The 14,781-nt window shown below is 33.2% G+C and overlaps 1 protein-coding gene across 1 annotated transcript in view; it reads right to left on the bottom strand.

The window, feature by feature from the left end:
- The window catches only part of LOC111713285 (thrombospondin type-1 domain-containing protein 7A), a gene marked incomplete at its 5' end in the record, with an annotated part of 72,816 nt that overhangs the window by 32,709 nt on the left and 25,326 nt on the right, over positions 1 to 14,781 (bottom strand). Inside the window, 6 exons of the mRNA XM_023488121.1 lie at positions 1,451 to 1,574; positions 6,942 to 7,064; positions 8,253 to 8,428; positions 8,632 to 8,765; positions 9,240 to 9,305; positions 9,816 to 9,926. Of these exons, the coding sequence (XP_023343889.1) occupies positions 1,451 to 1,574; positions 6,942 to 7,064; positions 8,253 to 8,428; positions 8,632 to 8,765; positions 9,240 to 9,305; positions 9,816 to 9,926 (734 nt within the window). The remainder of the gene's footprint in view (positions 1 to 1,450; positions 1,575 to 6,941; positions 7,065 to 8,252; positions 8,429 to 8,631; positions 8,766 to 9,239; positions 9,306 to 9,815; positions 9,927 to 14,781) is intronic.

The raw sequence follows: 14,781 nt of genomic DNA, 5'->3' as shown, positions 1-14,781 counted from the left end.
GTGCACTTCGGCAGATATTTTTTGCTGAGCATTGATTGTTCGTTTATATTTAAATAGATTACACACTTTAGTTTCATTGCTTCAAATTTTGCAGGGATTATAGATATAATTTCGAATGATCCTCCATGCATTGAGAAGAACCAATAGAAAACTGTAAAATCTGGAAACTTTTGTTTCGACCAATGAGATTGCTGAACTACATTATATAAGCTTATTGTTGAACTAGACATTGTTAATATCCAAATGTTATTTGATTTAATCATTCCCTCATGTAGGACTTAAGTTTAGTTCCCAGGAGCATAAAATCCCGGCTCCGACCTTCAAGAATGTATGTTCACTTTACAGAGTTGAATAAACTTATACTCATAATTTGTGTCAAAATAGAATTTACTGTTTAGAGAGAGAACTTTATTCATTTTACGGTTTTAAACGTCTACTTTTTTATTTACCCTTTGTTTTTAGAGTTACATCAACAATTCACAACTTCCTTTATCTCTTTTCTCTTGGGGAAATCTACATGTACGCTTTTTAGTTTCGAAGTGACAGTAAAAGAATTTCAAATGACCTCCCGATACAACTTTTTATACTCTTTAAACCTCATACACTTTTTCTAAGCAATGAGGAAGAAATCCTGAAGTTAATTAAAAGTGATCAATTTTTAGGTGTATAACACTGGCATATTTTTCTCAGGCGAAAGTTTAAAGGTATATAATGAAAATTAAGTAATCTTTAAATGGCGGTCAATGAAACAACGTGGACAGACTCTTGTAATATGTGTACACACTTTAATTATTTTGAAAAACTGAATTGATTTTCCTAATCACATTGTCATTTTAATGCATTGCATTTTTATTATTTTACGAGCGGGATCGGGAAGTGGGAGGGGGTGTACCAAACATATCACACTAGTGCTAAGGTTGGTAAAAAATAGATAAATTAGATTTCTAAAGAAATTGAAGGAAAAGGTAGTTTTAGAAAATTTGAAATTGGAAAGAGAGTGGTGGAGGCTAATTGTATTATAGAATCAGAAGGACAAGGGAGGGGGTAGAATCGGAGCTGGCTGGGGTTTAATGCTCTAAAGATATAAATAAAGATATATACTTCTAGCAATAAATTCTCTCAATTACTTTCCCAATTGTTCTCCGTCGAATAGAACTGTTTCCGCCCATTCTCAAGAATACATTGAAACCTTGGCAAAATATTTAATATTTTATCATATTTTAATATTTTAATATTTCAAGCTAAATATTTTCTCAGAGTAAACTTCTCTTTAAAAAGTTTTGCTCGTATTAGAAACGTTAATTTATACGCGAAGTCGACCAGGTTCTCTCTTTTATCTCTAGGTCTAACCAATACCTGAAGTCGACCAGGTTCCCTCTTTTATCTCTAGGTCTAAACTATACCTGAAGTCGACCAGGTTCCCTCTTTTATCTCTAGGTCTAAACTATACCTGGAGTCGACTTGGTTCCCTCTTGAATCGTAGCAGTCCATCCGTCTAAACCTGGATCCAGTTCCACAGTTCTCATGTCGGAGAGGAGATACTTGCATCACGTGATCAATAGATCCAACCTCGTCTAAATATGAAATATCTATCAAAACATTGTTTCATTTTTACATCAAATTGTTTCGAATAAAAAAGGAATTTTCAACATGATTTTTATAATTTAATGTTTACCACACATATTTCAAAATAACAATTTATTTCAAGTAAGCCACTAACGCAATCATAAAACATTGACAATCACGAAAATAGGCATAATTTCGAAAAGAAAAACGAAGATATCCCGAACAACTTTCCTAAAATGAAATCTAATTAATTTGCATTAGATACGACAAGATCCTGAGATGAATATTACAATACTTCATTTTCCCTACACACAATGATTCAAAGGTTGCAATTTTTTACGTAAACATCTTTTAGAACTGTGCAAAATTCTACTTGATAAACTAAAGCGAATACCGTGGGTTTTGTAGTTTAAAATGTACATGTCTAGGGCTACTAAACAAAAAAAGAAAGTTATTAAGCTGGTAAAATGAAACTACACTATCTGGAAAATTGGTTCACTTTAAAATATGTTTCCTGCATTTCTGTGAAAATATTAAGAAAAGGAAGAAACATAAATTTCTGTAAAGTTGACAGTTCATACATTTAAATACTTTCAGTATAAAGATATTATTTATATAAATGCATACTTTTGCTACTTTTGAAACTCCATATAGTGCATATCGACGAGTGAATAAGAGCATATTGTCAATACAAATCCAAAAAATTTCTTCTAGTTTTATTTTTTTAAATAATATTTTTGACAAAGATAAAACCGAAAATATATATGAATAGGATAAAAGAAGTAAACAATAGACATAGCAGATGTACATTTACATATATAGGATAAAAATTATAGATAGTGATAGAAAGACTGAAACTAGTAAAATATATAGAAATTATAAAACAGAAAAGTTTTCAATGGAAAAAACTTGATGCAACGTCAAACTTAGTGGAGTAAAGAAATAGTTCTCTGTATTCTTTGATTCCTTTTATTCTCTACAGTAATGCATGTACACACTACTGTGTACTGTCTAGTACATGTATACAGTAAAATACCCTGTACTGTCCAGTACATGTATACAGTTACACTAATGTGTACTGTCCAGTACATGTTGCAGTTACACTACTGTCTGTGTACTGTCCAGTACAAATATACAGTTACACTAATGTGTACTGTCCAGTACAAATATACAGTTACACTAATGTGTACTGTCCAGTACACATATACAGTTACACTAATGTGCACTGTCCAGTACAAATATACAGTTACACTACTGTGTACTGTCCAGTACAAATATACAGTTACACTAATGTGTACTGTCCAGTACATGTATACAGTTACTCTACTGTGTACTGTCTAGTACATGTATACATTTACACTACTGTGTACTGTCTAGTACATGTATACAGTTACACTAATGTGTACTGTCCAGTACATTTATACAGTTACACTACCGTGAACTGTCCAGTACATGTATACAGTTACACTAATGTTTACTGTCCAGTACATTTATACAGTTACACTACTGAGCCCAAAACTTAAGACAGAGTATCGTTAATAAACCAGTTTTGGAACCTGGGTTTCACGAATGGGGTTAGGTAGTTTTGTGGATATCAATATTTTTGTTCTGAAATATTATTTTATTTGGTTTCTTCATATTTCTCCATATTTTTTTAAATCTCTTAAATCAAAATCTACACAAATGTTAAGACCCCAAAAAGGAAACTCGGGAGTTTTGTTCAACGATACTCTTTTAAATTTCGGGCTCTGTGAACTGTCCAGTACATGTATACAGTTACACTACTGTAAACTGTCCAGTACATGTATACAGTTACACTAATGTATACTGTCCAGTACATTTATACAGTTACACTACTGTGAACTGTCCAGTACATGTATACAGTTACACTAATGTGACTGTCCAGTACATTTATACAGTTACACTAATGTGTACTGTCCAGTACATTTATACAGTTACACTACTGTGAACTGTCCAGTACATGTATACAGTTACACTAATGTGAACTATCAGGCACATGTACACACTACTGTGTACTGTCAAGTACATCCATACACTACTATTTACTGTCCAATGCATGTACACACTTCTGTTTACGGGCCAGTACATGCATACACTACTGTGTACTGTCCAGTAAATGCATACACTACTGTATAGTGTACAGTGCATGTACACACTACTGGTACAGTCCAGTACATGCATACACTACTGTGTACTGTCCAGTACATGCATACACTACTGTGTACTGTCCAGTACATGCTTACACTACTGTGTACCGTCCAGTACTTATTCACAATTGCCATGTTTACGGTTCAATAAAACATACTACTGTTTTCAGTGTAGTAAACATACTCACTACTGTGTACTATTTAGTACATGTAAAGTGTACACTACTGAGTGACAAATCCCAAAATTTAAGACAAGGTTTTGTTACGAAAACCAGTTTTATATCCCAGGTTTTCTTATCAGGGTTAGGCATTTTTGTGGATATCAATATTTATGTTATGAAATATTATTTCATTTGGTTTCTTCATATTATCCATTTTTTTTAAATCTTTCAAATCAAAATCTACACAAATGTTAAAACCCCAAAAAGGAAACTCTATGGTTCGTTCAACAAATCGATACTCTTTTAAATTTCGGGCTCAGGGGTTTGTGTATGTTCTATCATAATATATGTATTTATTAGATTCAAGAGTAGTTTCATTTTGAGAAAAAAACTAATTTAATTTCTTTTTGAAGTAAAAAAAATACAAAAACTTTTTTTGATATTTTGATAAAAATTTGATCTTCTCTTGATTTACTATTTCCAAGTATAAAGTTTACAATTTAATACAGATAATAATAAGAAATAACAAATTTGATATAAATTTTCAAATTTTATAAAGATTTTTGAATTCTTTGCTTCGTGAGTAAATATATCATGAGAAAGTATAAGCATATTTACATAAAAGTAAGTTTACATTATTAAGTTTATCATGAGTGAGTATATGATGGATAAGTGTATCATGAATAAGCATATAATGAGTAAGTATATCATAAGTAAGTACATCATGAGTAAGAATATCATAAGTAGGTATATTATGAGTAAGCATATCATAAGTAAGTATATCATGATTAAGTATAACATGAGTAAGTATATCATGAGTAAGTATATTATGAGTAAGTATATCATGAGTAAGTATATTACGAGTAAGTATGTCATAAGTAAGTATAATATAAGTAAGTTTACATTAGTAAGTTTATCATGAGTAAGTATATCATAAGTAAGTATATCATGATTAAGTATAATATGAGTAAGTATATATCATGAGTAAGTATATCATGAGTAAGTATATTATGAGTAAGTATATTATTAGTAAGTATATTATGAGTAAGTATATCATGAGTAAGTATATTATGAGTAAGTATATTATGAGTAAGTATATCATGAGTAAGTTTATCACGAATAAGTTTATTATGAATATAAGAGTATATATTGAATATATCTAGAGTGAATAAGAAGTATTTGGCAAAAACTCAGTTTCTATTCTATTGTGTTGACAGTGGACTGCTGACAAGTATAATCTAATCAGATTTTAGTACATACATTATACATTATACACACAATGTATTTACATCTTTATTCTTTATAAATATACTTTCCAGTAAATATGGACCAACTAAATTTAGAATTTTTAAATCAAGTTAAGAACATTCTCGTGGTTCTCCCGAGTTCACCAATCAAAATTTGAGAGGTTACCAAGTTATGATGGGAAAGAGATTACAACTTTATACATAAAGTTATTTCGACCTTTTTATCTATACATATATATACTTTGCTTGTCTGTCCGTTTGTATCCAATAAAAGTCAAAATGGCTGGACCCATCAGGCCCAACTTTTGTGTGGGACCTCACTTGACCCCAGGGAAGGTTTATAAACAGACTTTGTACCATTTTTTAGCACACAATAGAGACTGATTGCCCTACACTTTTTAGAATATCCTTTCATAACTAATTAAATTGTGGCTCAGTGTAAGTCTCATTGTTTGTTTGTTTTTTGCTTATTTTAGAAATGAATTAGGTGACTCAGGTTCTGGTTTCTTTAGTTAATTAAGTCTATTAGAGAGAAGAAATTATCTCAAATTTCTGTATCAGATAAATACTTTCTAATATGTTTGGATAAAAAGGTTGATCTTTGGAGAAACTGGTTAAAACCAGGTTTAGCTCCAGGTCTATCTTGAGCTTAGGAGAAACTGATGAAAACCAGGTTTAGCTCCAGGTCTATCTTGAGTAAGGAGAAACGTTTAGCTCCAGGTCTATCTTGAGCTAAGGAGAAACTGATGAAAACCAGGTTTAGCTCCAGGTCTATCTTGAGCTTAGGAGAAACTGATTATACAAATCCTCTCAAACCCAATTCAGTTGGACAACTAGGCTTAGCTTCTCAACAAATACAAAATATAATAAAACAATTTTCTTTCTTTCTTGTCAAAAATGTTCTTTTTCATTATTCAAAATATTTTCTAGGTTTTACTTGTCTACATCTATTATTCCTATCCTTATCAACCTTTAGATTAATTCTTATTTAATTTAATATAATAACTTATTATCAACTTTCCGATCATGGACAAACCTGTATTTCTAGTTTCTAGAATACAGTCAGAGGCCCTACCTGTATTTCTAGTCTCTAGAATACAGTCAGAGGACCTACCTGTATTTCTAGTCTGTAGAATACTGTCAGAGGACCTATCTGTATTTCTAGTCTGTATTTCTACCTGTATTTCTAGTCTGTATAATAGAGTCAGAGGACCTACCTGCATTTCTGGTCTATAGAATACAGTCAGAGGACCTACCTGTATTTCTAGTCCTTAGAATACAGTCAGAGGACCTACCTGTATTTCTAGTCTGTAGAATACAGTCAGAAGACCTACCTGTATTTCTAGTCTGTAGAATACAGTCCGACCAAGGACCTATCTGTATTTCTAGTCTGTAGAATACAGTCAGACCAAGGACCTACCTGTATTTCTAGTCTGTAGAATACAGTCCGACCAATGACCTACCTGTATTTCTGGCCTGTAGAATACAGTCCGACCAAGGACCTACCTGTATTTCTGGCATGTAGAATACAGTCCGACCAATGACCTACCTGTATTTTAAGTCTGTAGAATACAGTCAGAGGACCTACCTGTATTTCTGGCCTGTAGAATACAGTCCGACCAAGGACCTACCTGTATTTCTAGTCTGTAGAATACAGTCCGACCAAGGACCTACCTGTATTTCTAGTCTGCAGAATACAGTCAGAGGACCTACCTGTATTTCTAGTCTGTAGAATACAGTCCGACCAAGGACCTACCTGTATTTCTAGTCTGTAGAATACAGTCCGACCAAGGACCTACCTGTATTTTTAGTCTGTAGAATACAGTCCGACCAAGGACCTACTGGTCTGGCTGAAAACTGATCACAAGGACATAGTTGAGTTTCTTCTGTTTCAAGGCTTTTATTCTTACAGAAGGACTCATCTGAAAATATCAAAAATATATTTCATGATAATATTATAAAAGAATGGATTCATATATAAAAATCTAAAGGAATTGAGTCTTTGTCACAAACTAAAATTTTCCTATCGTTATATCTTTGCAACCCAATGCCGTAGACCTTAGATACTTCAAACTATGAATTCTGGTAGATCAAATAATTTGCGTTTGAAATATCAAAGTTTTACACTATCCAGTTGCAGAGATATTTCCTTTAGCTCTAGATATGTTTGTTATTTTTCAATTCAGTGATGAAGTAATGTTCATAGACATAAATTTTATCCATTTAAAAATGATCAATTAAATTAATTAACCGATTTTTAACCTTTACATTTAAGTTAAATTATTTCCAACATTTCCATTTTATATTTTATATTTCTAAAGAGAGGCATGGCATGTCCGATGCAGAACGGCACTCTTGTAACCTATATCTGATTATCCAACTATCCAACTTGAAAACTGTTTAATTCTGACTATTTCCTTCATTTTTCTGAAGCAGAGAAGAAGAAAGCAACTTTTTAACTTTATAAAAAAACCAAAATTGAAAATTATCGATATGCAAAGAGAAGATCAAGGTATCTTACATGCTTTCTAAATCAGACAGATCTTTTAATGGTACCATTGTCTATCAGACAGATCTTTTATTGGTACTATTGTCTATCAGACAGATCTTTTATTGGTACCATTGTCTATCAGACAGATCTTATATTGATACCATTGTCTAGACAGATCTTATATTGGTACCATTGTCTATCAGACAGATCTTATATTGATACCATTGTCTATCAGACAGATCTTATATTGATACCATTGTCTACCAGACAGATCTTATATTGATACCATTGTTTATCAGACAGATCTTATATTGATACCATTGTCTATCAGACAGATCTTTTAATGGTACCATTGTCTATCAGACATGTCACTCTAGAAATGTAAAGTCACTTGAAATTGCGTCTACAGTGCTTTCAAGCATTAATTCTACCAACAAAACATACACAGCGCAGAGAAGAAAGCCAAACAAAGGAGAAGTAAATTTTCAATTGTTTAAAAAAGTAATTGTTCATAAAAAACTCAAGCTTTTCTAATTTATCAGAACATAATATCCAAACAGAAAATATAAAATGGGAAAATCTGGTGTCAAATGACTGTCAAGTTAGAATATCTTGTTACCTATAGCATGTCTCTGTCTGGAGCGTGTTGACCCGCAAGCTGTAGGACAGGATGACCAGGCTGACCAGCTGGAGAGAATACAGGATCCAGAGCAGTCAATATGACAAGCTTCTACCTGGGTCGGGGTAGGTTGACCAGTAGATATACATTCTACGAGGGGGAGACTTAGACCAGATCTACAACAATAATAATAATAATAATAATAATAATAATAATAATAATAACAGTAGGAATCATAATTGTAATTACAAAAGTAATAGTTATAAAAATAATAATAATAAAAATAATAATGATAATAGTAAAGATAATATTACTATAACTAGTGCTATAACTACTAATAGTACTATAGTAACTATAACAAATAATAATAATAACCAACCTGATACATGAAAGTGATCTAGTTCTCAACCCCTCCCCACATGATAGACCTGGAGCTAATGAACAGTTTGTCCAAGAACCTGGGGACCACCTGGCCTGCTTACAGCTTCCAGCTAGCAAAGGACAGGGTCGGACCTGAAGAACATTCACAAATCAAACTCTTAATATTAAACGAATACATTTGTTATTTGTGCATGAGATTCTCTAAGAAAGTTCATGAGACGTTAAAAATATCTGAACATTAAATCCTGAACTTGTGGTGGTCAATACCTTTATATTGTACTGATTCTATATATTTACCTGAACTAGGGGTGGGCAATGTTCTNTATTTAGATTGAAGGCTTAGAGAAATAAACGTTCGGAACCTTATTATCATCCTTGTGTTATGGAGAGCGTTGAGAGAAGGAAGCCTTACAATCCTATCCAGAGAAATACCACTCGGTACTTATAGATTTCATTAGGTCTTTAGGGAATTCGCTAAGTAGCGAAACATATATATTTACCTGAACTTGGGGGGGGGAAATGTTATATATATTTACCTGAACTAAGGGGGGGGAATGTTCTATATATTTACCTGAACTAGGGGTGGGCAATGTTCTATATATTTACCTGAACTAGGGGTGGGCACTGATCTCCTCCGTGTTGCGATTCTTCAAGAATGATTCGCTCTCGTCTCTAAAATCATAAAAAATTTGTTAGATAAATATTTACCAATTTTTTTATTTATATGCTTTTGCTGATTTTTTTCTTTACTTTATATAGATAATTTTCAGCAAAAATTAGATAATGATTTCTCTTGTAATAATTCAATCTTTTTGTGATTTTCATCATGTTCTTAAATTTTATATGATCTGAGCTGAAAACTATAGAATTGGATACCTTTAATCCCGATCGCTTAATCTGAATATCCAATGTGGACACTTTTAATTTCCTTCTTTATCCAGTTTTTCATTCTTTTTCTCTCTTTGCCAGTTACCGACAATGAGAGTTCACTCATTAAATGGTGTGCAAATTTTTTAATTTCCCAGCTTCTCTGATTGGCTGTTGATTGGTTGAGTTACATATACTTTTGTAGATAAAAACTTGAAATTAACAAAAAGGGAAGATCAAGCATTGATCTCGATATCCTCAATTCTAAAGTTTTCAGCTCTGGTTTATAGATGCTCAGTGTTAACTTATTTTTACCTGTGTTTCCATAAGAAGGACTCCGCCCTCTGAAGATCCTTTCTGACAGAGATCTGGACATTTAGACCAGTCTGTCCAGTCAGATACCTCACAGTTCACAGGGCATACAATCTAATCAATCAATCATCAAACAATCAATCAATTAACCAATCAAATAATTAAGAAAGGAAGAAAGAAAGGGGAGGGAAGGAAAGGGAAGGGAAGGGGAGGGAAGGGGAGGGAAGGGGAGGGAAGGGGAGGGAAGGGGAGGGAAGGGGAGGGAAGGGGAGGGGAGTGAAGGGGAGGGAAGGGGAGGGAAGAGGAGGGAAGGGGAGGGAAGGGGAGGGAAGGGGAGGGAAGGGGAGGGAAGGGGAGGGAAGGGGAGGGAAGGGGAGGGGTGAAGGAGGGACACTTGAATGACACTCTGTTTAATTGGATTTGATTGTGTTCTGATACTCTGGCAATCATGTTGAATTACAATTCTGTCAAATATGATTTCTCCTCAATTATTCATTATTAGCAAAACAAATCGATAAAAGCAATGAATATTGAATTAAGGAACATATCCCTTCATTTTTTTACTTTCTCAGATTTTTTATACAAGGATGTTAATTCAGTACGGTGTACACATTGAACATGTTTAATTAAAATGTACTTTTCAAAGGGCAATATTAAGGGCAGGTCCGTATAATGTCTTCAGGTTATAGGTTAAAACTCTGACTATAATAAGTTTTTTTTATTGCTAAATGCAGGGTTATCCATTAGTAATGAAACTTTAGAAGTTCTGTGACGACTTTAATTCACTCTTCTTCCTTATATATATGGTATCTTGCACCGTCTACCCTACACTTTTTGGAAAAATAAAAATGTACCATTAAAAGACTTTATGCATGACAAAATTAAACATAAAGTTAACTCTGTACTTCATCCTGAGTTTGTACACGTTTAAAGGTTATCCTGTAAAAGTTCTTGAACTTAAAAAAGGTGTCAAAATAAACATGGAATTTAATTTACGACTTCTAATTCGTCTAGAATTTATTCGGCATTATTTTGAAAAGCTGAAGTCATCATTGATTATAAAAGATTGAAGACGATTTTAATGTTATCTCTTAATGCACATGTTTTTTGAACCCCTCATCAATGTTTAATGTAAATACTGAATATCATGAATTAATAAGTTTAAGCTAAATATTTATATCCTTGTCTATCTATATCTATATCTATATCTATACCTGCGTATCTCTTATCACAAATATGTAAGTTTATCCGTAAGAACTACTCCGTGAAAGATAATTGAAGAAAATGGATTGTTTGATGAAGAACAAGAAAACTATGTAGAATGATTTATTGCTTCAAAACCTACTCCATCAATACCTAGTTCTAAACCTACTCCATCAATACCTAGTTCTAAACCTACTACATCAATGCCTTGTTCTAAACCTACTCCATCAATACTTATTATTAAGTCTACTTTATCAATACCTAGTTCTAAACCTACTCCATCAATACCTAGTTCTAAACCTACTCCATCAATACCTATGGATCTAAATCTACTCCATCAATACCTAGTTCTAAACCTACTCCATCAATACCTATAGTTCTAAACCTACTCCATCAATACCTATAGTTCTAAACCTACTCCATCAATACCTATGGATCTAAATCTACTCCATCAATACCTAGTTCTAAACCTACTCCATCAATACCTATAGTTCTAAACCTACTCCATCAATACCTATAGTTCTAAACCTACTCCATCAATACCTAGTTCTAAACCTACTTCATCAATACCTATAGTTCTAAACCTACTCCATCAATACTAGTTCTAAACCTACTCCATCAATACCTAGTTCTGAACCTACTTCATTAATACCTAGTTCTAAACCTACTCCACCAATACCTAGTTCTAAACATACTCCATCAATACCTAGTTCTAAACCTACTCCATCAATACCTAGTACTAAAATACTTTATAAAAATCTAGTTACAAACCTACTTTATCAATACCTAGTTCTGAACCTACTCTATCAATCCCTAGTTCTAAATCTACTTCATCAATACCTAGTATTAAACCTACTTTATCAATACCTTGTTATAAAGCTACTTTATCAATACCTAATTCTAAGCCTTCTCCATCAATACCTAGCTCGAACCTACTCCATCAATACCTAGTTCTAAACCTACTCCATCAATACCTAGTTCTAAACCTACTTCATCAATACCTAGTTCTAAACCTACTTCATCAATACCTAGTATTAAACCTACTTTATCAATACCGAGTTCTAAACCTACTTCATCAATACCTAGTTCTAAACCTACTTCATCATTACCTAGTATCTACTCCATCAAAATCCTAGTTCAAAACCTACTCCATCAATACCTATAGTTCTAAAACTACTTTACCAATGCCTAGTTCTAAACCTACTCCATCAATACCTATTATTAAGTCTACTTTATCAATACATAGTTATAAACCTACTCCATCAATACCTAGTTCTAAACCTACTCCATCAATACCTAGTTCTAAACCTACTCCATCAATACCTATTATTAAGTCTACTTTATCAATACATAGTTATAAACCTACTCCATCAATACCTAGTTATAAACCTACTCCATCAATACCTAGTTCTAAACCAACTTCATCAATACATAGTTGTAAATTTACTCTATCATTACCATGAAAATTTAGTAGCAAATATCAAAGGTCGATGACATTTGGTCGCAAAAATCCGTAAAGCATTTATGGACCAAAAGTTGTAAAATGAGACGTTGCGCTTTAAATTTTGTTGAAGTTTCATCAGTGCTAAATCATTTTATCCCAGTGACCTGCGGATATCTGTAGACGATGTATTAGAGGTTCAAATGTTTAAAAACTGTTTTCTAAGTCTCATTTCTCACCGGACCATCAGGTTTTTAGAGAAATTTAATTCCAAGTATATTCCCCCGGGAAGACAACCATATTGACATCTTTCAAACTAATTGAAAGGGGGGGGGGAGGAATTGTAAAAAGAGGAATAATTATTTTTTTTATTTTTAGGCCACTTCGCACCCCCTCCTCTAGTAAAAATTTTAATGTTGCATTTCAAGCCGCCATTTTGCTTCTAAATTGCAAAACTAAATATTTCGCAGATTTTGTTGTTGACATAAACGACCTTCACGAAATTTTTGGTATCAAGGATGGGGGTGGGTCTTGGGGGGTCGATATGTAGTAAATGCCTACTTCATAACAATTTCTGGGAAAGTATCTATCCAGGTACAACTTAGGATTTCTTGACTATCAATGTCAATACACGAGTACGATCCATGATCTATCAAGGCCACAACCACTGGGCGCGATCTCATTAGCTATCGATATCAATTGGAAGCTAGCAACTATCGATTCCAAATTAAAGAGGACGATCCTCAACCTGCTTATCAGAGCAGGGAACCACACGAATACAATCCGTGATCTATTAACGCCACTACCACTGGGTGCAATCTCCTAAGCTATCGATATCAATCGTAAGCTCGTAACTATCGATCTCAAATTGAAGGGGACGATCCTCTACCTGTTTTATCAAAACAGGGAACGATTATTTTCTCGCCGTAAACAGAGCGGAATTTCTATAACTATATTTCTTCATTTTAGATCAGAATTGGGTCTAGCTTAACAGTGTAGTTATGCGGTCATTTGTAACATAGTTAAGCAATCACAATTGGGTATGACGGAGTTATATATATCTACGTACATTGAATTGGTTAATCACAATGCATGATTTACATATTTACTAATAGGCACATTTAGCTAGATGGACAATATACAACGTAATTTATCATGATCCTCTATTTTTGCTAGAGATATGAGGGGAGGGGATTACCCCATAATATTTCAGGCAATGTTCTTTCAAGTACAATTATGAAAGTTTTGAAACTGGTTGGTTTCTGGGAGGTAATTACAGAGCTCTCTAATGAGCCAGGAAATCCTGGGTTTGCATGTTTGGTTAATTAACAAACTTTTAAAATTTATTTAAATTCGGTTCAACGATACTTCGTTTATAATGTGTAAATCAAATAATATATGAATATCAAATAAAAACATTGTTGATGAAAATTGAGTAAATATATTAATAACAACTTGATGACTTTTCCATAATAAAGCTAAAAAATAAAACCACTGTTTTAAAACATTTTTAATTTTTAAAAAGCAAGCCTTCAGGAATCCTAAAACCTTAAACACAAAATTAGGAATTCATATTTCTTATTTTATTCTATTTTTTCTTTCCAAAAAAGAACAACCAAAGTTTATTTTGTATTTTATCACTGTCAGGATTACCACCTCTTTATATATAAGGTAGTCATTTCTGTTTGTTTGTCTGTTTGTATGTCCGATCATAACTCATGAACACTTTGACCGATTTGCCTTGAATTTGGATCTGGAGAAACACGGGAATGTTCTAAGCCTGAGTTACAAATTCTAAGTCTTTTTTAGGGAAAACTCCAAGCAAAGCTGGGTTCCCATGAGCTGGTATAAGCTGGAAAATCGAAAGAATTTCGTTAAGGGGTTGGGGTGACTACAGGAGAAAAATTAACAATACGCTTTCTTTGAAATGTAATTATACAAATATTTGCGTAAGCACAGTGAACCAGAAAATGCCCGCGTTTATGCCAAAAAACGAAATACGCCCATTATGGTTCTAAAATATACATGTCTTGAGCTACAAAAAAGTATAAATGAGTAGCAAAAGTAAAATAAAAGGCCATATACGACACTCCTAAGTCGTCCCGGTCTTAAAGATGGATGCATCATTTCCCTAGGTGCCTGGATCTTTGTGATATGAATTTTAGGATTTTAGAAAAGTTAGATTCCCTGGTTGTCAAGTATAGTTTGTCGTGTTATGTCAATCCACTGATTTATTAAAGAAAACTTAGTCAAAAGTTCAATGACAAGTTATTACCTGTCACTCCCTCCCCTACTCCTTGTATTACCGGACACTCCCTCCTTCTA

The sequence above is a fragment of the Eurytemora carolleeae genome, unplaced genomic scaffold (assembly GCF_000591075.1).
Source record: "Eurytemora carolleeae unplaced genomic scaffold, Eaff_2.0 scaffold1321, whole genome shotgun sequence".
Taxonomy (NCBI): domain Eukaryota; kingdom Metazoa; phylum Arthropoda; class Copepoda; order Calanoida; family Temoridae; genus Eurytemora; species Eurytemora carolleeae.
Note: the sequence above shows the minus strand (reverse complement) of the source record. Positions and strands in the feature narration are given on the sequence as shown.